At 40.0% G+C, this 24,927-nt stretch overlaps 2 protein-coding genes across 2 annotated transcripts in view; one reads left to right on the top strand and one right to left on the bottom strand.

Moving 5' to 3' along the window:
• Window positions 1-24,391, top strand: part of syn2b (synapsin IIb) — a 33,414-nt gene extending 9,023 nt beyond the window's left edge. Inside the window, exons 2-13 of the mRNA XM_088389257.1 lie at window positions 6,833-6,890; window positions 7,161-7,252; window positions 8,141-8,297; window positions 9,002-9,091; window positions 17,500-17,562; window positions 17,743-17,885; window positions 17,979-18,053; window positions 18,139-18,241; window positions 19,146-19,325; window positions 19,421-19,487; window positions 20,569-21,271; window positions 21,500-24,391. Coding sequence (XP_088245383.1) covers window positions 6,833-6,890; window positions 7,161-7,252; window positions 8,141-8,297; window positions 9,002-9,091; window positions 17,500-17,562; window positions 17,743-17,885; window positions 17,979-18,053; window positions 18,139-18,241; window positions 19,146-19,325; window positions 19,421-19,487; window positions 20,569-21,271; window positions 21,500-21,656 — 1,888 coding nt within the window. The 3' untranslated portion in view covers window positions 21,657-24,391. The remainder of the gene's footprint in view (window positions 1-6,832; window positions 6,891-7,160; window positions 7,253-8,140; window positions 8,298-9,001; window positions 9,092-17,499; window positions 17,563-17,742; window positions 17,886-17,978; window positions 18,054-18,138; window positions 18,242-19,145; window positions 19,326-19,420; window positions 19,488-20,568; window positions 21,272-21,499) is intronic.
• On the bottom strand, window positions 9,231-16,817 carry LOC148390913 (metalloproteinase inhibitor 4-like). Its single transcript, XM_088389267.1, has 6 exons — window positions 16,723-16,817; window positions 16,360-16,617; window positions 12,682-12,779; window positions 11,902-12,016; window positions 11,707-11,831; window positions 9,231-11,184 (listed from the first exon to the last, which is right to left on the bottom strand). The coding sequence occupies exons 2-6, from the start codon at window positions 16,490-16,492 to the stop codon at window positions 10,987-10,989; spliced, it is 669 nt and encodes a 222-aa protein (XP_088245393.1). The 5' UTR covers window positions 16,493-16,617; window positions 16,723-16,817; the 3' UTR covers window positions 9,231-10,986.
• Window positions 24,392-24,927: the final 536 nt, after the last annotated feature.

The raw sequence follows: 24,927 nt of genomic DNA on the forward strand, positions 1-24,927 counted from the left end.
CGTCGTGATGTCCGTGTTTGCATTTCACCCACCCCGGGGGGAGGGGGGTCACGTGACATTTCTCTCAGCAAGTCCTTTTCACATGACGATTTCGGTAAGCTTACCTACGCAGCCTGCAAGTCGTGACAAGAATATCTCCCTCTTGAGGCCTTGTTTACAGCATGCTGAGGAGTCAGTTCATACACTATAAATAAATAATGAAGTTTTGAAAATAATATGAAACGTTTTATTTTTTATATTTGTACTACTTTGCATACCAAAACAGCAGCACCTACCAAAACATGTAAACAGGTTCTCTGATGATTTAAAATGTAAACGTTTTGTGCTCTCTACACAGACAGACAGAATTTTCAATTCAACATTTTGACGAACAGTACTATTCTCATTTATTATGAATACATTTTTGCTGTGAGATTTTCATGCTCTTAACAGAATATACAGACACAGAGGCTTTGATAATCGACGTGCTTGTCTTGCATACATGATGGAAATGTTTTTTTTTAAACACTAAAAGGGCAAAAGAGGGAGAGAATAAGCAGTGTAGCGAAGCTAAGCGCTGAGAACGTTTCTATCTCCTGTCTGTGATGTCACAAGGTGTTAGGAAAATGGATGTCAAGGATAATAACGAGCGAATGGGGGAGGGAGGAAAAACTGCAAAGCTGTGCTTTTGTTTGGGGAGGATAAGGAGAAGGCTTTTTACTGTATAGTAACAGAAAAGATCTGTGACACGTGCCTCGGTGCTCCCGACTGTGCGCCATGGCACATCTACGCCCCGGGAGGCTGCTGCACTCAGCCATGTCATGGCTCAGCACACACACACACATACACACACACATGTGAACCATGGATTTGTAAATTTTGGTGTGTTTGACTTTGGAGGTACAACTAGATGTGGAATGATCACAACCGTTTGGCACTGCATTGCATGTTCTACGTTGACTCGTCACCATACAAGTTAGTTGGTATCCATCAGTTGCCTCTGATTTGCCTGTTTTAGAAATCACGTCTCTAAACATACAATGTGATGGTGCAACTTTCTGGCTCAAGCAAACACATAGTTGGAGAATCTTTAGGACATATGCGACATTATCTTTCCACTATATTTTATCATCTCCACTCTCTGTCTGTTGTGTTGTTTGGAAGATGGAGTGAGCCAGTCAGGGGAAGCAGAGTCATCTGGTTGGCTAATTAGCAACTTGAGGAACACGCTATCAAACTCAGAATGGCCTGGTGGTGAAAGTTGTGCCGCATTTAAAAAAAAAAAAAAAAAGTTTCTACTATGCATTATTTATAAATCATAAATAAAAGGGTCCATTTCCCTTCTACGAGCTATTCTTGCGTGTTAAGAATCGTGCAAGTCTGAGGGAAGAGTGATTCCTCGGTGGAGTTTACAAAGAGATTAATTTTATTTCATTCTAGACAGGATGATCTCCCTCATCATCATGGCGTGGATGAAATACCTTTAATACGTTCTGTCCAAGCACATCCAGGAGGCTTTGCGATTTCGCTAAATTACAATCGTGCCACGAACTAAACTAGGTCGTTTCCAAATCTGAGGCTTGTTAACAGCATCATACAAAAATCTTTGCACAGCAACAACTACGCCGCGTGACTCCAATCTCAGTGTTTGAGTGATCAATAGACTTAAGACAAATAAATATTCAAGTCACGTTTGTCTTAAACCATGGAAGACAAAAAAATAAAACATAATGTATTTCCTGGAGCAGAAGCTCAATTAGACATTGAAATGTTACCACCCCCCATCAACCTAACTAAAGAGCACATTCGCAATTTTAATTTGATGAATGATTACCCGGCATAGTATTTTTGATAACATCCCCTTAATTGTTTTTCTATGCAGGAATGTGTCTCCAGAGTTTTACCAATGCATGATATGACCCTGGCAAATTGTCACCAAGGGATAAAGTAGAAAACTCAAGCCTTCTGCCAATAACCAGCCCTTAGGGGAGGATTGATAGCGCTGTGTGCAATGGCGCTTGAAGACTGCAAAAGCTTTTTGCTCTTTATTGTCTTCTGTATTTTTGGCAGGGAAGCACCCTCGGTTCATTGAAACATTTTTAATGCAGCTCAAAAGCTTGTTTGTATTTTTTGGGAGGAAGTGCCTCATAATAACAGATGTTTATTCTTAACCTGGCCTTTGTGGCGAATAATCTTGTTCTTTGTTTGTTGTAGTTTTTATTTAAACTAAGCTCTGAGTTTCCAAATGGTCAGAGTGAATCTCCCTCACCCCCTAAGTTGCAGAATACTTGACGCGTAAGTGACGTACAATGCTTCCAGTTCAGGCAGTAAACATTATTTGCTGCTTTTACAAAAATTACATCAGCTGCCTCCGTTCATCCTGCTGAAGCGGCACACTGTCGTCATATGATATATTAATCTTGCTGCTTTTACAGATCATATCAGGAATGCCCTTGTGCTTCAAATCAGCAAAAAGACTGGACTCATGTCCAGCATCATGCTGAAAACAAGCCTGCATACAACAATGTTTACATTATGTTTATCTCTGAAGGAGGAATTTTGTCATGTGTGCATCCGGGTGGCACACAAATGGTTAATAATCACACTCGTTTTGGACCTACAAGGGATTAATTGAAGTTTATGTCCATCATGTTTGCAAATATTCCCTCCGGAGAAAGATCATGAAGCTTTTAATGGCTTCGTGTTCCGCTGTGCTCAGCAGCTAGTTGCTACCTTCATCTGTTTGCTAATTGGGTCTGCACACAGTCGGATCGGGGCGGTCTTTTTTTTGTGGAATTAAGCCCAATGTGCCCATTGGAAACACTGCATTTAAAAGACCAAATTTTTAATCTCCTTAAATGCCATCTTGTGCATTTCATGAGCACTAGCAATGACGTTAACAGTGCTAATTGTTTTCCTTTGTTGTATTTTCAAAAAACTTTGTGTTAAAATAATCAGTTGTTCGGTTTTGTTATTGTTTAGTAATAGTCTAGCATTTCAAATTAGTGTCTAGGGGCTTTTGTTTAATGAATGCCAGGTGTTTATTGAAACGCAAAGTACTGATTTGAGTGGATGCATTTGTGCAAACACATTAAATGTCTCGCCGTAAATGCTTTAAAATGGTGGACGGGCTACCTTGCTGACATATCGTAAATCTCCCGCTTTTGCCTCGTAATAAACCGGCTGCACTGGCATAGAAATATTAATTTGTGACTCATTTCTATTAGCTGGCATGCCAGCAATGAGATCAGCAGTTCTGGTGTCCTTGTCTCTTTTTGTACCCTTCGTCTTTTGCTCATTTCAACACGATTCGATGTTTTGTGGTTGTTGGATTGACACACTTATACAAAGTAGTACAAAAAAAAAGGAAGTGATGACTCATCAATTAGAGTTGGGGCTACTATCTGAGTAAATACAATATTTGGAGGGCACCGTGGAGATATTGGTGTAGTGGTTTGCATGTCTGCCTCATAGATCTTAGATTCTGGGTTTGAATATTATTATCGATTTTTTTTCACCACTGTGCAAACTGGTTGATTGACGTCTTTTGGAAATTCGTAAACCGAGAACCCGCCTGTATTGTTTGTATTTGAAAAATACTCCTCTATCTCTGGCTGGAGATTGAATTTCTGTTTGGCATGGCGAGTCATGCACTCACGTTAGATTTACCTTGTTGAAAAATGAATCATTGTGCTGCGCTTTAGAGACATGTGCTTCTAGCCACTCATGAGTTGTGCCTCTCATTTTCATCGTGACAGATTGCCCACCTGCTACAATGCTGCCAAGAGTTCAGACGTCTCAATACTAGATTAATAACAACACCACAATGAGATCTATAAACTGCACATCTACGTGTTTACCTGTTCTTAATGAGCCTCCTTCTCTCGTCTCACCAAAGTAGGAAAAGATCATGATGGAAAGAGTGTTAGAGAGCAAATGCGGCGCATAAAGGAAAAAAAATGTGACAGTGGAAACAAAGCTGTCTTATTACAAGGATGATATAAAAATATAAAATGTCTCTCCTAACTGCTCTTCGTGGACAACAACACTCGGCTGGCTTGCAAATCTCTCATTATCTGCTTGCGGGAAGAACAATCAAGACTGCTGTTGCCGGGCTGTTCCCCAGGCATGCTTTTATTTCTTCACTAAAGCGCCGTCAATGGAAATGCGTGTGTTCTCAGAGGGAATTTTCTCTCCAGTGTGCGATTATCTCAACAAAATCCTCAAGATCTGATGTTGTCTGCAAAGTCATTTGAACGTGTTAAGTTATTTCTTTCCAGTCCAACCCTTAAAATAAAACGTTTTCCAATAAGATAAATAGCACTGTATAGTATTGTTCTTTAAAAAAACAGTACTCACATAACTGAATTAAAAAATCTAAATACATTAAACAGGCTGATTACAGCAAGGCTCAAGAGAATTTAAAAATCTGGATTTTTTTTCCAAAACGTGTCACAGACAGCTGCAAACTCGAAAAAAGATGCTTAATTTAATATTATTAAATTAATAAATTAATTTAATAATAATAATTAATTAATAATTTAATTTAATAAATTAATAATTTAATATTATTTAATAATTATTTTGTCTTCACAAGTATTCAAGTGACATCTAATTAAAATGGGCTGTGACATTGCTAGAGCATCTTCGCTACACAGCTGCTTTTCACCCTCGCTCGTGACACACCCCAATGTTGGAATACTAGCATGGTTGCCAAAAATACACACCGAGGTGTTTGGAGCCTCACCGTGCCGCCGCTTAAATAATTCAAGCAACATTCTCACCCCAGGGAAGCCAACATGGCTGATTTGACGCTTGCTATACTAACGGGGGCAATCAGAACCCAGCATCTTTTTGATATTAAAGGACACGCTTTGCAATCAACAGTGACTCTGTGATGGTGTCGTGCTTTTTAACAGGCCACATATATGAGCACAGGGAATCATTTGGACATGCACGTGGCGCTTTATAGACCAGGTTAATTGAGTCAATTTAATCCAATATCAATTTATTTTTGTGTCTTGGGGTGGATGTATTATCCCACCCACAAGGCAGCATGCTAAATTTTAGCATTGGAAACACTCAAGTCTGTCCAAACCTGTGACATCCATAAATTGTCATCATGTTTTTTGTTCTGTTCTTCCTTTTGTTACCCTGCATTGATTCGTTGAGGTTAGCCTGCACACCGTTGGCTGTCTCCGACTCTTGGACTCCACCGATCAATATTGAAAGTGGGTCTGCATCAAATGATCCTGAAAATTGAGTCAACAGAGCTCATCTCATCAATTTGACCAAGCTCCGAGCCATGGAATAAATCGGAATATGCCTATTAATATAAAAGCTGAACATTTTCACCCTGGCTGAGTTAAGTGTACCCCCCCCCCCCCCACACACACACACCCTACTGGCCAACCAATCACATTGCACTTAAACACAATTAAATGCATGATTAGCTTCATGTCGTTAAGTCAACCTTTTTTCAATTATTGATTTTTTTTTTTCAATTAATGGATGCTGTCTGCAACTGGCCATTTGTGGCATAATGCAATACTTGGAAATAAAAACTGGCCTGGGTGGGAAAATCCAGAATGTTGTTGTCTGTTTATGATGGGCGTAAAAAATTCTGTGCCACAACTTTACTGACAATTTCATGTCACTCTGTTTTTTATCGTGCAAGCTGGCAGTTTTTAATTTACCGGACCAGAGAAGGAATCACATTCATTAAAGAAGATGTCTATAGTGCCATCCATCGTCAAAGTTGCCGTTTGACATGGAAATCAGCGGTGTGTGGCCTTGTGGTGTTTTTCAATCACAGATGGTCTGATCCTAATGAACCGCACTAACGAGCAAGATTCCTCTGGGCTACTTCCTGAAAGATTTAATGGAAGAAAATGCTATGTACATTTTTAATTTAGACAGGTTGCCATGATTCCACAATAATTCACTTTAAAAAAATATATATTTTCTTTTGCATGAGGCAAGAAAATATGGGTTAGAATGAGACTTTATGAATCCGCACTGCATCAGGTGCATGAGGAGGGAAAAAAAAGCTTTTCAACCAACTCGTTCATGGTTGCTTTATTTAGCTTCAGTTTGTCCGCTCTTGATGCACATAATGAAAGCCATCTGCGATCCTTTTTACGGCGCTGCGTAAAATAATAAAAATGTCCTGAGCAGCTTGGCCGGGAGCCTCATCATCATCCTCATCGATCCGCCTGTGTTTTCACTTGTAATCTGTTCCTGCATCCGTCTTCAGCAAAGTAGCAGCCAAATACAGGAAGTCAGTTTCCATGTTTTGACCGGACACATTTATCATTCAAGATCTTGTATGTGAATCAAATGGAGGTGGTCACACTGTCTGAAATATTATTTATCTTGTACAGCAATGTGAAAAAGTGTTTATTTTTATTTGTCAGATGGTTTTTTTAAGGTGATTCGTGACTGAACAGGTGTTAACTCACGAGGGAATTGGGCTTGGGTGTGGTCAGTGAAAATGAACCGAATAGCCTCATGATTCAACAAGGTCGGTTACCTTTCTTTCCCCCTTCATGAAACAAATCGTGAGTTTACTTTAGTTCTCTTTGGTTTGATATTCACTGTTGTTATGATCTTAAACTTAAAAATGGGAAAACTATGCCCAAAAAAAATATTTTAGAACAGGGCAAAAGCATTTTCATGCCATAGTCAAACGATATTTTCTTATGACAAGAACATTTACCGATTTCAAATAGTACAAGCTGGCCTCCATTTTCCCTCTGATTATTCTAATAGTGTGTGATGTCCACTAGAGGGAAGTGTGGACAACTGACAGTTTGCTAATAAAATTCAATCTGTCCCCTCTTTTCTCTTTCAGGGCCAAAGTGTTTCGGGGTAAGAAGATTTTCGGGGAGTATGACATCAAAGTGGAGCAGGTACTGCAATGCCAATAATAAAAACCCCAATAAAAATAAAAAACCTTCATATGAAAAGTATAATTTTTATTGTTTCCTTTAATAAAAAAAAAAAATTGTGAGAACTTATGGGCTCAAGTGAGCCAACAATATTCTACAACTATAAAAAGATATAACAATATGTTCTGCTTCTCTACACAATAATTTATGAAGAATTATATCCAAGCAGTACAACGTTGCTCCGATGTGTGTTCATAATTCAAGTGTATTATGTCTGCTGTCTCCCCCCAGGCTGAATTCTCAGACATCAACCTCATTGCACATTCAAATGGAACTTGCACTGTGGATATGCAGGTCATCAGAGGTGGTGCTAAAGCGGCCAGGTGAATACCGTATACGTATTCAATCATGGTGATCTCAGATTTGTGCAAATTAGATAGTAGTTCAGAATACTGCTGGAGGTAAAGCATGTCTTAAGGGCACACTTCTTAACCAACACAGGAAATGAGGTCGCTGTTACTGTAATTATGTTTTGTGGCTGCTTGGTATGCACACGCACACTCTGTTTATGATGAGTAGAGGTAGAGAAATGTCGAGAGGTAAAGGAAAAGGGGCTTTATTGGACCGGAGATGATCTATCGCTGTCATCTTATTCTCTTTTCTCAAGGAAAAAAAAACCTACAATCATTTTTTGAAAGGAACAGTTATGACATTTAAGGCCTATTTTGTTCAAACTCCAAATCGTCTCATCTTTAAAGCATTCAATTTCAAAGTTTCACTCACAAAATGGTTGCCAAGGTCTTTAACTGAGATCAGAAGGGAAGTGGAATGACCTTGATCTTGTTGGTCACATCTGATTCAAATGTAGGTCTGCCCTTTGCTTCTAGTGAGTAATGAAGAGATTAGGCTGTCCTGTTAATTGCTGTGTCCTCTTCAAGATAGAACTGGAGGTTCTTCAGAGTTTCTGATTAGTATTCTCGGTGGTGGTTGCACTGAATGAGATGTTTCCTCTCCTTGTCTTGCATTTTAGCCACACCACTTTTTCCAATTAGATTTTTTTTTGATGCGCTTTTATTCAGTGCAGCATGTGGAGATGAATGAAGAAAAAAAACGAGAGTCGTGCTCAGTCGACATCGGCCTGCCGCTAAGTTTAGCTTTCATTATGATCACTTTGATTTCATTCTCCATGCAAACACCAAATGTTTGTTTTTGTGGCAATGCAATACAACATTTGATTTGTTGACTTATTTCCTCCTGTATGGCTCCATCAGATCCTTTAGGCCAGACTTTGTCTTGGTGCGCCAACACGCCTTCAGCATGGCCCAGAACGAAGACTTTCGAAATCTAATCATCGGTCTGCAGTATGCCGGAATTCCCTCCGTCAATTCGCTGGACTCCATCTACAACCTCTGCGACAAACCTTGGGCTGTGAGTCACTTTCATAGCCTTAATTTGGCAGAAATAAAAGCATAAAAAAATTGTGTGTCATGTGGAGTTAGAGTAACGTCAATGAAATTTTGTTATCAAGCCGCTATGCCTTGAAGCAATTGAAACAAAATGGTATTGGCGGAAACTAGCAGAGGCACCACTAGCGTAATTTGCTGTTTAAACGGGTTGCTGAAGTGATTAAAATCAAAGTTAAACATTAAATCATTCCCCAAAATTGTGAGTGTAGACGCTTTAGAGTGCCTTAATGTGCCTGCACATGACAAAGAGACAGACGGAAAACCGAGGAGATTTTTTTTTTAAGTAAGACTTGACAGCTAACATGTGGACAGGGGCTATGTTGCCATTTTGGATCATTTGCGCCAAGCATCAACCAAAAAAAAAAATCTAATGTCATTGTGAGCCCAGATTTGTCTTAACATAAAACTTGAAACTATGTGTTAAAATTTCAATTTGTATTTGGATAAATAATAATATAGGGTTAAAGTTCCAAACATTATAAATGCCTATCATGTAAATAGTTTATGGGATTTTTTTCTCATGAATTTGCTATTTGAAAAATGTGTGTTAAAGTTAAGTGTTAAATTTGCAAACATTATAAATGCCTAGTATGTAGATAGTTCCTCATGATGTTTTTTTCATGAGTTTTCCTATTTGAATAATTTGTGTTTTCCTTCACTCACTAGTTTTCCCAGTTGATCACCAATCAAAAGAGGCTGGGTGCCGACAAATTCCCTGTGATTGATCAAACGTTCTACCCCAACTACAAGGACATGGTGAGCATTACTCCTTTTTTTTTGTAATGATTTTGCATCCTCTTATTTCTTGCTGTCACTGCAACCACAAAAACATTTCAGCTTTAACGTCATATTTTCTATTCTATAGTAGAACTCGAAGAAGTGTGTTAGAGAACAATCCATTTAAACATTTTATATACAATCTTTTTTTTGGTACATGAAAATACAAAAAAAAAAAATCACACCACTATTTCGACAAAAACAAACATAAATACAAATCTGCAACAATTTCTTCAGTATAAAACATGCAGTGCTTCATGACACTAACACCGTACAGTTTATCATCATTATTGTGTGTTAATTATTAATACATACCAAACAAAATCATGCAACAATCATATATATTTGCAAAATGAGCTTATTGTGTTGTAATACTTGATTGGTGGTTTGTGCTTGATACAGTAGCTGATTAGGTAGTTTAATTTGTGCTAATTAATATCTTTTGTGTTACAATGTAAATAGCAAACTAAGTGAAATTAAAAGATGTCGAATAAGTCGCGTCTCGCTATCAAAGTAAAAGTCTTTAATTTCTGACAGGCTGAAGTCATTATTTACAATCACCAGAGCGGTTTTCGTACATAATTTTGATTTTTTTTTATATACAGTCTGTATTCATTTGCATGGGGGCAGTTCCATCGTAGTGGTAAGTAATATGAGTCTGGCACTAATTGTGGCCCACGTGTGATTTCCCCGAGCAGAATGCTTGACGTTTTTATATTAATAATAACTATGCTGTCAAACTGAACGTGTTAACTGTCAGCCTCATGCAAATGATGGCTCTGAGGTAAATTATTTACGTGTGATTTTTTTTTAGCAGCTTTTCCATTAGCGACTATAGTAATTTACGGAAAAAACAAAAAAATCCCCATAAACTCTATTATTGAGTGCTGAGCTGACAATAAGTGTTTCAAATACTATTCAAAAATTTACCGGGTGCAATTAAGCCAAATAGTTGGCAAATGTTTTTCTCCAATTTTCTGGACCAGCTGAAGAGACTTAAGCAGCCTGCCAAAGAGACAGAAAATAATCCAGCCGAGAGGTCATAAAAGGATGTAATGGTTTTTCTGCAACAGGAAATTTCATTTTTTTAATGTTGGCTATTTGGAATAAGTCGCATAAAAAGTCTTGAAAAGCAAAGTGCATTAGAGCTTTTTGATAAGGCTTGTCAAACTGTGATCTTTCCGAAGCATTTTGAAGTACAGTGTATTGTAAATCTGTGTTTAAGTTAGTACTTAATAAAATAGACGAAGCATTTTAAATTGTCTACTAAAATGGGATTTCTTCAGCATTTGTAACCAGCTGGTCCGCCTGGTAAAAAAGAGATAGGAGAGTATAACCAGAAGCGAGCAGATTGTTGTTAAAAACAAAATTGTTACATTAAACTAAAGGCTTTAATAGCTTTAGTAGCTTCATAAGGCATATCACCTGCTTTGACCATTCCAAGCGTTTTAGTTTCTACTTACATTTTTAGCAGCGAGCATTGTGTTATTTGTAGAAACTGACTGTTAAAGATTCTGTGAGCGTAGAAATTTAGCTGAGTCATAAAATATCACAAAGCGCTACTAGAGGAGAAGAATTATTTGAATCGATTCTAAATTATTGTGTGATGTCTTCATTTTCCAATGAGCATTTAAGCTGTGGCATTTGTAACAAGCTGGTCTTTAGACATTTTGCAGCAGAGACCACCAAAGCATCCACTTAGTTTGCGTCAGGAACTTTTGATGTGAGATGAAGCAACATTTTTAAAACAGCTTTGTAAACAGTTGTTGCTATGTTAAGCATAAGCATCCACATTTGAGCTATTAAGCCAAAGCAGGACATCCCTCTGACTGGAGGTGTCACATGGGTCAGATGGAGATGGAATCTTGAGTCGGTCAAGGGTCAGTCATGTCCAGGAAGTCTTTCTCGGGGGCGTGGCCACCCCTATACCAGCCGCAGGTTGTGTCGGAGCGCCGAATGCACGCGTACTGCCGTGCCTGCTCGCCATTAAGGCTGTTATCCAGCAGCCAGTCCGTCCACAAGCATTCGTTTTCTCCTGTGGACACGCACGGCACCGTGTAGCACACGTTGATCTGCCGAGAAAAAAGCCTTTTTAACTAAATGTTGTGAAAACGTGATGGTGATGATGCTTTCTAAAGTGGTCAGAGAGAAATTGTTACGTTAGACTTGGCTGCTTTGTTATGTGGTATTCCACAGGGTTCAATTTCGGGGCCCCTGCTGTTTTTATTGTGTCTGCTTCCCAAGATACATTTTCTATCTTATTTTTCTTCTATGTTTTTTGTTCAGCATTGGTTTAGTGTTTTATAGTATTGACTGCTTTAGTCGTGATAATGTATTGCTTTAATGGTATTTTTTTTTTCGTACTAATTTTTACTCCATGTGAAATATTTTGTATGGAGTAGTGTCTTCTGAGACGTTTTACAACATTCTGATAATGATCACAAAACTATCTAATAGTTTTTTTTGCAGTGCTATCCAAGTGATTTTATGGAAGAATCATATTTTACGAAAAATACGTTTTACTCAGTTTTTGTTTCCTGCGCCAAAGACAGATATGAATATTTATGCTGAAAGAATGAAAAATCCTGGCTCACTCTGCATTCACAGCCCATCTGGTATCTGTAGTTGAGATTCTTCCTTTGTGAGAGTGATAAATTGTCCCAGGACTCCACCAGGTCACACTGGCCAATGGAAAGTCGCCCGTCACTCCACATACTTCCTGTTTAGTCAGATAGGAAAATCTGATGCGATCATTTCGTAATAGGCACAAAAAATTGCAATGTAGATACCTGAAAGCAGATAGCCCGCTTTATTGTTGGAGTCTAATTTAACTCCACACAGCGAGGAGAAGACTGGAGTGTACACATACTGGATATCCTTGGCCTTGTCGAACCCTTTAAACATCTGCACATTTGAAAAAGATGTAGGAGCGGGTCAGGGTTTTTATGCAATATAAATATTATTGGATTTTTTTTGTTTATTCTGAATTGGTGCGTGAGATGTAATCCAGCCAAAGGCAAATACTTTTCTGCCACAATTTTGATTGCTTGCAATTTTCAGGGGCACTAAATAAATGCTTTATTCCCTGAAGCCAGTTTGAATTGGCAACGTGGAATTTGTTAGTATGTGAGTAGGCCCACAAAAAAAGTCTGAAGAACTCATGTTCGAGAAGTCGTTTTGACTTTAAGAGGGCATTTCAATCAGGGTTATTTTTCCCATTTCCGGAGGTCCTTCCAAAGTGAACAAGAAACGTTGTCCGAGTGCTACTAAATTAAAACTACTTGGCAGATAGGCGACTCTAAATTTGGGGTGGAAATAACTGTTAGTTTTTGTGTGTGGATGGAGCATGGTGGCAAAGAGTGGTAATTTGCCATAAAGCCTCACACTGTCTTGTGGTTTGCCACACTCCATTGTTTTTTATATCCAGACAGACTTCCTAGTCTATTTCGACAGGGTATGCAACAACGGACCAATAAATCTACAAATCTGATATGCTGTCCGAAGTTTTATACAGTCCTATAAAGAAGGTATTGTCACATAAGCACAGACTAGTCTGAGACGCGTCTCACCTTGATCATCTTTATTTCATATTGGATCATCTTCATGTAGGGGGAGGAGCTGTTGCTAGGCGACACAATCTTCTCCCCAGCAATCTTTGCTCTGATCACTGTCAGGAAAAAAAAAAGTGACTGGACTTCGAATAAGGTGTAAAAATAAAGTGTTATCTACATGCACACACAAAAATCCCTTTCACTAGTCCTCGCTTACAAGCTTCCCATTGTCTTTTCTTCTTGCTCGACACAAAACAACACCTCTACTTGGTGTGGTGATAATCTAACACCAGGAGATGGACCAGTGGAAGTCTGGTGTCTCTATAAAAAAATATATATATAATCGATACCCATCCCTCACCCAAGCAGATGGTCTATAAAGACATGCTGCATATCTATAACATTGCAATATAAATCTTTTATTGGTGATGAAACGCAGACTGCAACAGAACAACTGAAGCAGCAAAGTGGAAAAAAAACCTGCATTAGTCTCAATTATTTGTTTTATGTGGCTTTGCTTACATGCGACATCAGTCATTTTGATTAATTGTTGTCATATTAGTCATATGGAACTTTATTGAGCTATGGTTTATCAATAAGATTATCTTGTCGTTGAGCAGTGAAGGCAGTGCATGACAAAAAAGGTTATTTTTATATATGTTTGCGAAAAGTATACTGCCCTCTACTGACCTGGCATACCTATTACCGTAATTTAATGGCACCTCTTCAACCGTAATATGATATCACTGCAAAAAGGCGACTGCTCTGCTCACTTAGCCACCCTTCTAAAAGAACCTCAAAATAGTCTTTGGCAAATTAGCTGGCCTACTTAAATCTCTTGTGAGTGCGATAATGGCTCAATGCCACCTGTTAATGGTAAGCGCATTGCTCTGTGTACAGATCAAATGGTTGGCTGCCTGAGATTTGGCTGCAACCAAATATGGAGGAGCTGGAAAGATTCTTCAAGCAATTAAAAAAAAAAAATGGAGGCGGAGCATGCTTTTCAATCAGTGTAAATGAGTGGATTTATTATGTGCAGGTATCCCAAGCCTTAAGAGTTGTCCCTCTTTCAGGGAAGATTTGTCTTTGGATATTTTATGGGCCTTTTACCAGACAGGCAAGATACATTTCAAAATAACCCATTAAAAAAAACAAAAAACTTTTGCAATTATAAAATGGAGTTGACATCTAGGTAGCTACCAGTAGCGGTCACCATTAATTCAGGCCAGTTTACTTTGCTGCCTTAATGGGCTGCCCAGACAGGAAGTAAACAACCAGGGCTTCCATGTTGACTATTCTAAACTTCTTATTTCCAGGTCAGAGTAGTTTGCTGCGTAAACAAGCTGCCACACAGAGTAAAAGAGGAACCAAACGGGCCAAAGTTTGATGTGGGATCATTGTAAACAAATGCAGTTTAGCCTCAGATTGTACATGTTGTACAAGACTATTCTGAACCAATATCCTTATTTTTTAGACTCGCAACAACATAATATTGCAAACTTAAACCATGAGAACTGATGTAGTAAAAAACATCCCTCGGCCCAGATGAATCGCCACCCTTGTCATTCTCACAAAGCTGCACTGTCAGTGGTCTTTCACACTGATATTGTTAGTATGCAGAACATTGGGCCAAGTCTATAGACATGGAAATGAAGTGGAAGGAAGGGGAGAGCGATGGAGTAAGCTGCCCTGGCCTCTGTCCAGCACACACACACTCACTCACTAACACACACATGGACATAGCTTGGGAATCTTTCAACGTTTGTACAGATGGGATATTAGTCAGATGTTCGGCTTTATTCAAAAGTCTCACCGACTCTCACGACACAATCGGGTCAACCGAAGGCCGCCATTCAACAAAACATCCAGGATAGTGGAACCACTAAATAAATGTGTTTCCCTTTAATAAATTGTTGTGTGTGCTTTGAGTAATGACTTAGCAACCTGACAAAACTTTGGAGGCACATTGAAATGACTTATCTCAAGCGTTTGTGGAGCACAATTAGATCCATCGTTTATTCCATCGTAATGGAAGTATAAGAGTTTTTAGACCACATGTATGTATTTTTATCAGGAGCATAAATGAGCCTGAAACTGGGATTTATCGCAATTAGACTTTTTTTTTTAGATGTACACAACATGTTGCTTCAAATGACATTACAGTACAATTTTCTATGTAAATCTCAATGGACGATTAACACAAGGTTAAGTTTAGGTCAAGGCGTCGATAAATTTGACTGACCGCTAAGAAGTCGTTTGGTTCCTAAAAATTCAAACGTGCTGAAGTTGCGACCATTTAAATTTGCGTAACATTTTGGCAGCCGAGTTCATGGTTTGTTTGGTTGGTTTGTCAATTATATGGAATTAAATCGTTTTCAGAACACAATTAAATCTCCCTCAGATAAATCTATCAAATTCTAATACGTCTTAATTGCCGTGAATTGCACGTATAATTAACATCCATATTGCTGTCTCCAACCTGCCAATGGTCTTCTATGAGATTCAAGTTTATGCTTCATCTTGTTTGCGTCTTAATGAGCATTCACAGCTTCATATATTATCTTTAATTTGTTTATGAAAAGTGTCATGTTAAATAGGCCGCGGCAGATACGATCCAAATCAGTTTTTATTTCTCGTCAAGCACGGTGGCTACAACCAAAAAGTGTTTTTGTATCATTCATCTTATCATCCACCCCACAGTGCATTTCTTCATTATATAAAGATGTCATGTGATCAAGTGCTGATTTATTTGGCTCCCATCAATCATGAAGCATTTCAAAGATACTAAAAAAATTTAAAAAAAAATAAAATACATAATCTCTCTCGCTCTCTCTTTCTCTCGCCCTCTCTCTCTCTCTCTCTCTCTTCTGTGCTCTCATAACCTACATCCAATTTGAGCCTGAGCACAGTTTTTTAAAAGCAGCTCTCAGCCTGGATTTTGCAACACATTTTGACCTTTTGACAGATACACAAGCTTTCTGGTGAAGCCAAGTACTCAGTGGTGTTGATTTTGGCATGTGCTGAGACAAAAAGGAAGAAGAAAGACGATAGAAGGGGGATTATGAAAGCTCGGCAACTGCATAAGCAGAAGTAGGCCAAGCTATTTGGCACTTTTATAGGATTTATTCTTATGTGACAAATCAGACAGTTATTCGATCACGTTTGTGTTTCTTGCAATACTGTTGACCTTTGGAGCATTTTACAATCAGTTGAATATTACACTAATGAGTCAATTTATACGTGTTAAATGGTGGAAAATGTATCTAAAAAAAGTGGCAAAATATTAAAATGTTTGGTGATATTTTTTAAGCCGCCTGTTGTTGTTAGTGGTTTTTAAGACAACCTTAAGTAATCATTATAAAAAAAAATACCTCATCCCCTGTAAAATACTAACAATTTACCTTGCAAAAATAAGAGTAGCTTTTTTTTTTTAATTAGGATGGAAATGCTTGCATTTAACATTTTTCTTTTGCAAAAATAAATGAAATGTTTGGGACAAAACTCAGACACACTTTAATCTCAGTAAGTAAAATATTGCAACAACGCCAACAAGCTCTTAAGACTCCCCTTGGTGATGTGTGTTTTCCTTCTCTCTAATTGGGCTCACAAGACAAATCATCAGCAAAAGAGTCTGAAGTCTAAGGAGTGTTTTTCCAATTTTCTGCCTGAGCAGTAAACTAATGGTCTTCAACTCACCCGTCTCGGCGCTGCAGAAGAGCTGCTGTGGGTGAGCTGGGTGGCAGCTGCATGCGTCCACAACCGTGCCCGCTCCCAGCAAGAGGAGCACCCAGAGCCCCAGACGCACACTCCTCTCGTGGGACACGGCCATGATCAAACTCCCGCTGGCTCCCACGGCTTAAACAAAGCCTGTGCGATCCCCTTGAAGGAAATTCAGACTTGCAGACAAGAGTGGAAGTAGAAAGATGAGCTCCAGTGGGCCCCGAGTATCAGCAGCTGTGGATAGAAATGATTTCTGAAGAAAAAAGCTGCCACCCCCTCCCTCCCCCCTCTTTCTCACTCTCTCCCTCTCTGGAGACCACGACACACGGACAAACTTACAATAGTTGGATCGCCTGGCACTCTGGTCCTGAATGCTGAGAGGGTCGCGCACAGGGAGTCTCTTATGCACTCGACAAGTTGAGCACAGCCTCCTCAGAAGAAAAAAAACAAGCATCCTTTCCCCTCACTCATTTTGATCTCCCACCGCCTTCTTTGTTCTCTGCGGGCGTCTGTAGGCGTGTTAATTACTACTGATAATGGAATGATTTGTTTTTAGCTAAAATGGCTTTGCCCTCAGCATGTGCAAGGCGAATGATAATAATTAAATAGATTGATGGATAGAGAGATGGAAACATGGGAAGGAAAGGACAAGTGATCCAAAGCATGCCACATCACATGACAAACAAAAGGTAGTATTATGAAATATTTTAGATGAAGGATGGATGGAACAAAGGTCAATTTATTTCAGAATCCCCAAGATCCAAACCATACCACAAAATTTCAGACAGTAAGAAGTAAATCAGAAAGTAAAGTAAAGTAATTTCCTACTGCATTGTTCACCTGATCACAACCCAATCGAGTATGCATTTAACTTACACAAGGCAAAAGTCAACTGAGCGAGGCCTGCAAACAAGCAAAATGTTTTGAAAACATACAAACTGAATATTTTATAAAGGCTAAGCCTGATCCCAAGCCAATAGCATGTTTTTCACATACCGAAGCCAAGGTCAACAAACATGAAGCAGGTAAAATTTCTGAAGAGAATTACTGAAGTCAAAAGGCAGCACAGCCTGCAATCATATTGATTATCTTTTGCACTGTTGTGTTGATTTGCAGATGACGACGCCAAATTTCCCGGTGGTGGTAAAGATCGGACACGCCCACTCCGGAATGGGAAAGGCGAGTAATTCTTTACGATTGACTGGGTTTTTGTTTTGACATACACCAACGTAGTCTTGTCACGTTGTGATTGTGCAAATGAAGTTGCCGTGTCAACATTCATCCTTGTGCTATCCATCACCGCCAACGGTGTTAAAATGTTTCACGCATACTAATTCATACACCTCACGTGTTTCTCAGGTCAAAGTGGACAACGTGAGCGACTTCCAGGATATCGCCAGCGTGGTGGCCATCACGCAGACTTACTGCACGACGGAGCCGTTTATAGACGCCAAGTATGACATCAGAGTGCAGAAGATTGGTGTTGACTATAAGGCATACATGTAAGTTCAGATAGTTATGATGACATCACACACAATTGGAGCTGACATTCACTAGAAATGTGACCGTGTCCTTCTGGCCTCCTCTTTTAACAGGCGAACATCCATCTCTGGTAATTGGAAGAGCAACACAGGCTCGGCCATGTTGGAGCAAGTGGCCATGACTGACAAGTGAGAGCAGCGTTAGGAATGCTGTCGTGGGGTGCGATTCGTTTTGTTATGTCATATTAAGTCAAAATATCCTTTCACGTTGCAGGTATAAATTGTGGGTCGATACCTGCTCCGAGATTTTCGGCGCCTTGGATATCTGCGCTGTCAAGGCCATATGTGGAAAGGACGGCAATGACTATATCACGGAGGTGAGGGGAACGTTTGTGGGTTTAATCGCACTACTTGAGTATATTTATATCTTCTGGCTGGTTGAAAATGTGTGCGCAGTATCAGAGGGAAAAATTTGGTCTTGGAAGATTAAATTTAGCACGCCTGGCCTAATTTATGCCACTGGGACCAATAGATTGAATGCTCGGGAAAAAATTAGTTGAATTTAACCTGCAAAACACAATTTGAATTGATTGTGAAACATTACAGATTTTTTTGTCCAGGTTTTAAAACAGCTCCCATGTGTATTAATAACTTTTCTGTGACACTTTTGTTTAAATATCCCAAGGATCAAGTATTATAGCACACTTTACACAATGTGTTGCTGAGACACCCTTCAACCTTCCCCATATGATACGTAAATAAAAACGATAAGAGCCTCACATGTGGAAGATATAAAACCTTTGATGTAGCCAGCAAAAAAGCAAACCCAGACTAAAAGGAAGGTAAGATGAAGGCATCACAGGCAATAATTGCAGGCACTGAAAGCACAAGTCATTACATCTAAACCAGCAGCAATGTTGGGCAAATTGTAAAGGAAATTCGGTGGGGAAATGAGGCATAAAAAGTGTGAGGGGGTGGAAATCAATTAAAATCGGAGAGAGCAATCGAAAAAGAAGAACCTGAGATCAATATGACACAATGGAGTCGCACACACATTTTGCAGACCAGGAGTCACCTCCTCATCAAGAGGTTGCTGTGGTGGCATTTCAAAGCAAACCATTCATCCTACATAAGAGTGTTAGTGTATGTGGAAGGCAGGGGGGAGGGGGCGGTGTTGACCTTTTCTTCTATTCTTTCCTCCTCCATCATTGTGTTTGTTTTTATATCCATCCACCATCTTATTAAGGGAAGGACAGTGATTATCCCTTTGTGTGTTCTCAGGTGGTGGGCTCGTCCATGCAGCTGATCGGCGATCACCAGGCAGAGGATCGCCAGCTCATATCTGAGGTGGTGCTGGCGAAAATGACCCAAGCCCTTGCTGCCAAGACATCCACCGTTTCCCGTTCGCCTGCTCGCTCTCCTCAAGGCCAAAAGACGACTGCCGCAGCAGCGCCCCCACAGGTAGAGGAGAGACATTGCAGACCATTAAGTTCAAAAAGACATTTTTTTCCCATTCGCTCTGGCTGTTATCCTCCCTTTTTGTTCTTCTCTGCTAGAGTGGAGGTATTAAAGACGGACCGATCGATGCAAGCAGAACCACCGGCCAGCGTCCTCAACCTCAAGGTTCTGTGAACACCGCCCTCCATGAATGAATGATCAGTATTGATTTGTACACATTTGCACTCCACGTTATTTCATAGTGGTGTTCAAAATATTGATATTGTGATGCCGGTATCGTTTTTCCACGAGACCCTGCTGATACAAATATAGATAAGACAGATAATATTGCAATACGGCAATGGTGTGGTATTTAATATACTGCAAAAGGAAAGAGTGGAAAAAGGTTTGTAGTACATAACAATATTTATGTAGCTGCAGAATGGAAAACTTTATTTTGGTGGTGGGTGAAGATAATACTGAAGGAAAAAACAGTAATGCTATTTAATACCAGTGTATTATTGTATATCTCTAACGTCAATCGTAAGAAACTTTATCTGAATTTATAATGTGTCAACAAACGGTGTAGAGATTACCTAAAATAGGCGTTATTTTTCAAATTCAATTTTGCAAATTCAATGTTGGCCGCATTCATAATCAGATAACCAATAATGCAAATATCTTTAAAAGAAAACACAGCACACACTGCATTTCTATTCCAGCTGACCTCATATTTATTCTTTTCTATCAGCGCACACTGTGCACTTTCAGCATCATCACGCTACACAGTAATTGCTTTTTGCTCCTCCTCATACATCATCTGACTCCCGCAAACAGAATTAGATTTGCAGAGACATAAACATCCATAAATTGGGGGAAACAAATCTAATCAAATGTCATTCTTTTTAACGTTGGCCACGAGTTATCTTCATAATTAAAAGTGAAAACTTGAAGCAGTCATTTTCTGATGTGATGCTTTACTGCCCTCTTCTGGTTTTTACTGTTCAAATACTTTTATTATATTGGTTTTGTTCAGAAAATGGCCACACGGTTAAAAAAAAAAAAAGGGGGGGGGGGCGTCCATAATTAAGTCATAATAGTATGATAAGAAACTCCTATTTTTGTAATCATACACAATTAAATAAATGAATAAATAAATAAATAAATAAATAAATAAATAAATAAATGTAATAGAGTAAATGTTACAGAGTAAATGTAGACAATGTAAAATTAAGGTAAATGTAATTATTTCTTTGTTTATTTTTAGGTGCATCAGTCAAACCACAGAGTGTGGAGTCATCAACAGAAACAAATAAGAGATCTTCTGAGCCTCCATCAAAGTCCACCCAAGCCCAGAAAACAGCTCAGTCCCAGAAGCCAAGCCCGGTCCAGAAGTCCACCTCGGTCACAAAGCCTCCAGTGCAGAGGCCTCCTCCCATGACAAGAGCACCCTCTGTCACAAAACCCGCTCCAGATTCTGCTTCCTCCACTGCCGCTCCAGCCAAAGCGTCTCCTTCTTCGCCTGCTAAGTCGGCAGGTCCAGGCTCCCCAGTTTCAGTTCCCACTACGGAGCAGCCCAAGCCCCAACCCCCGGGCTCCCCAGCCCAAGCTCCGGGTAAACCGAAGGATCTGCCGCCAAAACCCACCCCGCCCGCCAAGCCCATCCCTCCTGTCCGCAGGAACTCCAAGCCGCAGCTGCAGCCAAAGCCCCAAACGCCGCCTGCCCCCAGAGCCTCACCCAAACCTCAATCCACCCCCCAAAACCCGGTGCCTGCCGAGGCCTCAGAGGTGGCCTCGTCACCCGGCACGGCGCAAGAGGTGCAGTCGCCGGCCAAAGCCAATCAGTCCCCACCTATAGTGCAGTCTCCAGCCAAGACTGCGTCCACGTCCCAGGACCCTGAACCTGAAACTGCCGCTGAGCCTGCCGAGCCCCTGGAGGACCAGCAGCCAAAAACCCACCCTCTGCTCAAGTAAGAGCCTTGTTGTCAGCACACTAGCGCCCGTGCTAAGTCTTCTATTTAATCTGACGGTGTGTTCTAGTGTAGTGGTAGATTTTATCGTCCGAGTGTCTCTGTTTAATGTGACAATGTTTCCCAATGTTTGACATCCTCCCTCATCCCGTCTTCCTATCTCCTATCTCCCTTCCATCCATCCTTGCACCCTTCCTTCCTTTCCCATTCTCTCTCCACCGTTCCCAGTAAGTCCCAGTCACTGACCAATGCCTTCAACGCCTTCAGCGACTCCTCCTTCTTCCGCGGGGTGTCCGGCTCCGGAGGCGGCGACGGCCAAGAAGAGGCCAAGGCCGAGACCATTCGCAACATCCGGAAGTCCTTCGCCAGCCTTTTCTCTGACTAGACACCGACCTCTACCATTCTGCCCTCATTTACTCCCCTCTCCTATTCCTCATTGGCCAGCGATGACTTGATTGACATTTCAATGTGACGCAGTCTGAGACGTTGTATGTGCGTTTTCAATTTTAAGTGTGCCGTACCCCCTACGTCCGTCCGTCCGTCCTTCGTGTCAACATGTCCGTGCGAGTGAACAGTGATGCCCCCTGGCCCGGATGTTAAGTGCATGTCGCTGTGCCACAATAGATGGAATGATGAGTTATGTCACTGATATATCCTCGATAGAATAGCACAGCATATTACAGAATAATGTTTATTTTTCCAAAGCACATTAAAGAAACAGAATTATATGAAAGTATATTACAGAATGTATATAGTATAGATGCAGTATACACACACACACACACACACACACACACACACACACACACACACACACGACACATCTGCGTATCTCTCTCTATCTCTCTATCTCTCTCTCTCTCTCTCTCTCTCTAATACACACACACACACAGGCTATCAAACCAGTAGCTTTTATCGGTGACATAACTCCTTCGTGAGTGGCTGGATTTATTAGCATTTTAACTACTTGTGATATACTTGATGGTTTCCCTCGTAGTTCGCAGTAAACCCATTATTTGGTCCCGCTCAGTAAAACTTGTGTGTAATTTTAAAAGCAAACAAAAAAAAAAAAGACATTATGTGTACCGATGTAAATCCAGCCTTGCTGTCTCGTCTGCCGACTGCCTATCGACGTGAAGGAATTTGCGATCTTTTATCCGTGTGTGTGTGTATGTATGTGTGTGGGTGTGCACGTGCGTGTGTCTGCATGGCTCTTCCGAGAGGTCGTGCCATGACCTTTGGAGTGTCTGCCAGGAGCTCTATCAGTGTTAAATTTTGCCTTTCGTTGCCTCTCTCTAGATGTTGTAGCCTTATCGTGTTTTCAACTCGCAGCTTTGTTTGTTCGCTGTGCAGACCTGAGTCGTCTTGGAATTCATTCATCAGTTGCTTACAAAGAAAGGGGCAAGACCAGGGTTTACAAGTCACTGTTCGCCTTTAAGCTCCACACTCCAAAACGCAGATGGGCCAGATGGGCATTTTTGTTTCTTTCAACATATATTTGGCACGGTTGTGTTCCGTTTCCAGAACTACGGACAAACCCAGATAAGTGCAGAATAATGTTCGTCTGCTCCAAGGCAAACAATGTACTTGTATAACGTATGTATTTTTTTTTTTTTTTAACATATAATGCTAAGCTATAAAGGTAAGGTGACCAATCTGTGGCACTAACTTTAGCCGGCAACGCTAATGTGGCTAGCTTTCATAAGCACTAATGAATTCAGAAGAATGCAGTCCCTGGTTAAAGCAACGTGGTGAAGGTGATTTGGACCCACAAGAGTCAGCCCTGTCAAGTATTAAATGAATGGATTTCAAAGAGGAAAAAAAACGCATGTCTGCTGCTGTGACTGGTGATCTCGTTCCACCTCTTGTGTAGATCTATCTACGGTATTGTAAGTTGTTGATTATGCTCATAAGAAGACATTGAGACAGTAGTGCAATAACACCTTGACATGACTGTTGAATGGTGTCACCCATTTATCTTCATGAATATGAACGTACATATGAGACTTGTGTATCTGTTCGACATCTTCCCCTTTGAAATTCCTTTAAGTTAGAACCGACTTTCCAGTATCAACGATGAAAATGACAAAGAAGAAGAAGGGTGCTTTCACTCAACCTTTGGTTCCTTTTAATCTAGTCTAACCTCTTCCCCTATTGGTGAGATTTGCTAACTCATCATTGACCAATAAACAGGTGCAGGTCTTCCATTCCAAATACTGTGACCAAAGTTCTTTGTCTTTTTTCTAATGTTGATCCATAGCTTTGGCGTTCACACTTGAGCTGTATTGAACCGCACCTACGTTTGGTGGAACCAGATTCATTTGCCAAACTATTTCAAACCACAATTGAAATACTCCGAGTAGCCTATGTTCACACTCAGGCTTAGATGGGTTACAATTCATTTTAGTAGAGTTCCGTTGGTTTTTATTTGAGGAATGGTGCACACAAGATAAATGAAACTACAAAGTATAAGAGCTGAGCTGAAATGACGATATAAGTATAAGAATGTGTCCGACCAGGGCAAACCAGACCAAAGGGTGCTAAGACCATTAAGAGTGGACTAGACCTGAAGGCAACCCGGACAGCATCCTCTTCTGTTTAGTGTGCGCTGGTTTGTCAACGTGTCATTTACTGTGTATCCCTTGCCAACTGGTAACCTTATTGTTTGAATGTTTGTTCGTATGGATGGATGTACTGTATGTACAGACAGGCGGCAAGAAAAAGGATTAAAAAAGGCAGGAAAGAAATGAGTCTTGTATGGTCCAGTATTTAATCATGGAAATAATAAGACATCCAAGCCTTGCCGTATGTCATTTTAGGATTTGTTAACACTAGCATCATGGCTGCCTATCAGTTGACTGAGATGATGCCAGGTTGTTTTTAACTTCCACTTGTCACCCATCTGTATGTGCCATCTCAGGAGTTGATTTATTTTCTAATAAATGGATTGATTGATTTATTTTTGGGAGGCTATATATTTATGGCAATCTAGTAACAAATTTTGTTTTTTGTAGTGACTGTTTATATTTGTAACCGCAAAATAGTGCTTTGCATGACCTGGTGACTGATGACCCTGTTATTTATGTACAGATGATTCATGTTAATAAAGATGTGACTCCATCATCTCTCAGATGAAATCATACTTGATGATACCTGCTCAGTTGTGCACCAGATGGCGACATGCGCATGTGGAAAAGTTTTATTGAGGCTACATGACTAAAAGCAGCTGTGATGAATGGAACTAGCATATGTGGTAGCTAAGTGGCTAATGATGACTAGCAGGATATGTGAGACATAAGTCAAAATCCATCCATTTTGGACAGAAAAATCAATAATGGAATTGAATTATTATGATAAATATATGTATGTAAAAAGTAGTCGAGTAGAGTAGAGTAGAGTAGAGTAGAGTAGAGTAGAGTAGAGTAGAGTAGAGTAGAGTAGAGTAGAGTAGAGTAGAGTAGAGTAGAGTAGAGTAGAGTAGAGTAGAGTAGAGTAGAGTAGAGTAGAGTAGATTGTTGAGGGTTTATGATCGTAAGTATTAAGGTTTACCTTTTTGTTTTTTTGCAGTTTGCAGTTGAAGGTTTGTGATTAGTAGTATTGAACAGGTTTACAATACTTGGTCTTGACTGTTTACGAGCATTTAAGCGAGAGGAAAT

This window comes from Syngnathus floridae, chromosome 11 (genome assembly GCF_059516105.1).
Source record: "Syngnathus floridae isolate MCC-2025c chromosome 11, RoL_Sflo_1.0, whole genome shotgun sequence".
NCBI lineage: Eukaryota > Metazoa > Chordata > Actinopteri > Syngnathiformes > Syngnathidae > Syngnathus > Syngnathus floridae.

Coding starts and splice junctions, on each gene's coding strand:
- LOC148390913 (XM_088389267.1), bottom strand. CDS start 16,492: ATGGCCGTGTCCCACGAGAGGAGTGTGCGTCTGGGGCTCTGGGTGCTC. Junction 12,780..16,359: donor CTTCTGCAGCGCCGAGACGG/GTGAGTTGAAGA, acceptor TTTTCCTGACAG/TGATCAGAGCAAAGATTGCT. Junction 12,017..12,681: donor ATGAAATAAAGATGATCAAG/GTGAGACGCGTC, acceptor TCAAATGTGCAG/ATGTTTAAAGGGTTCGACAA.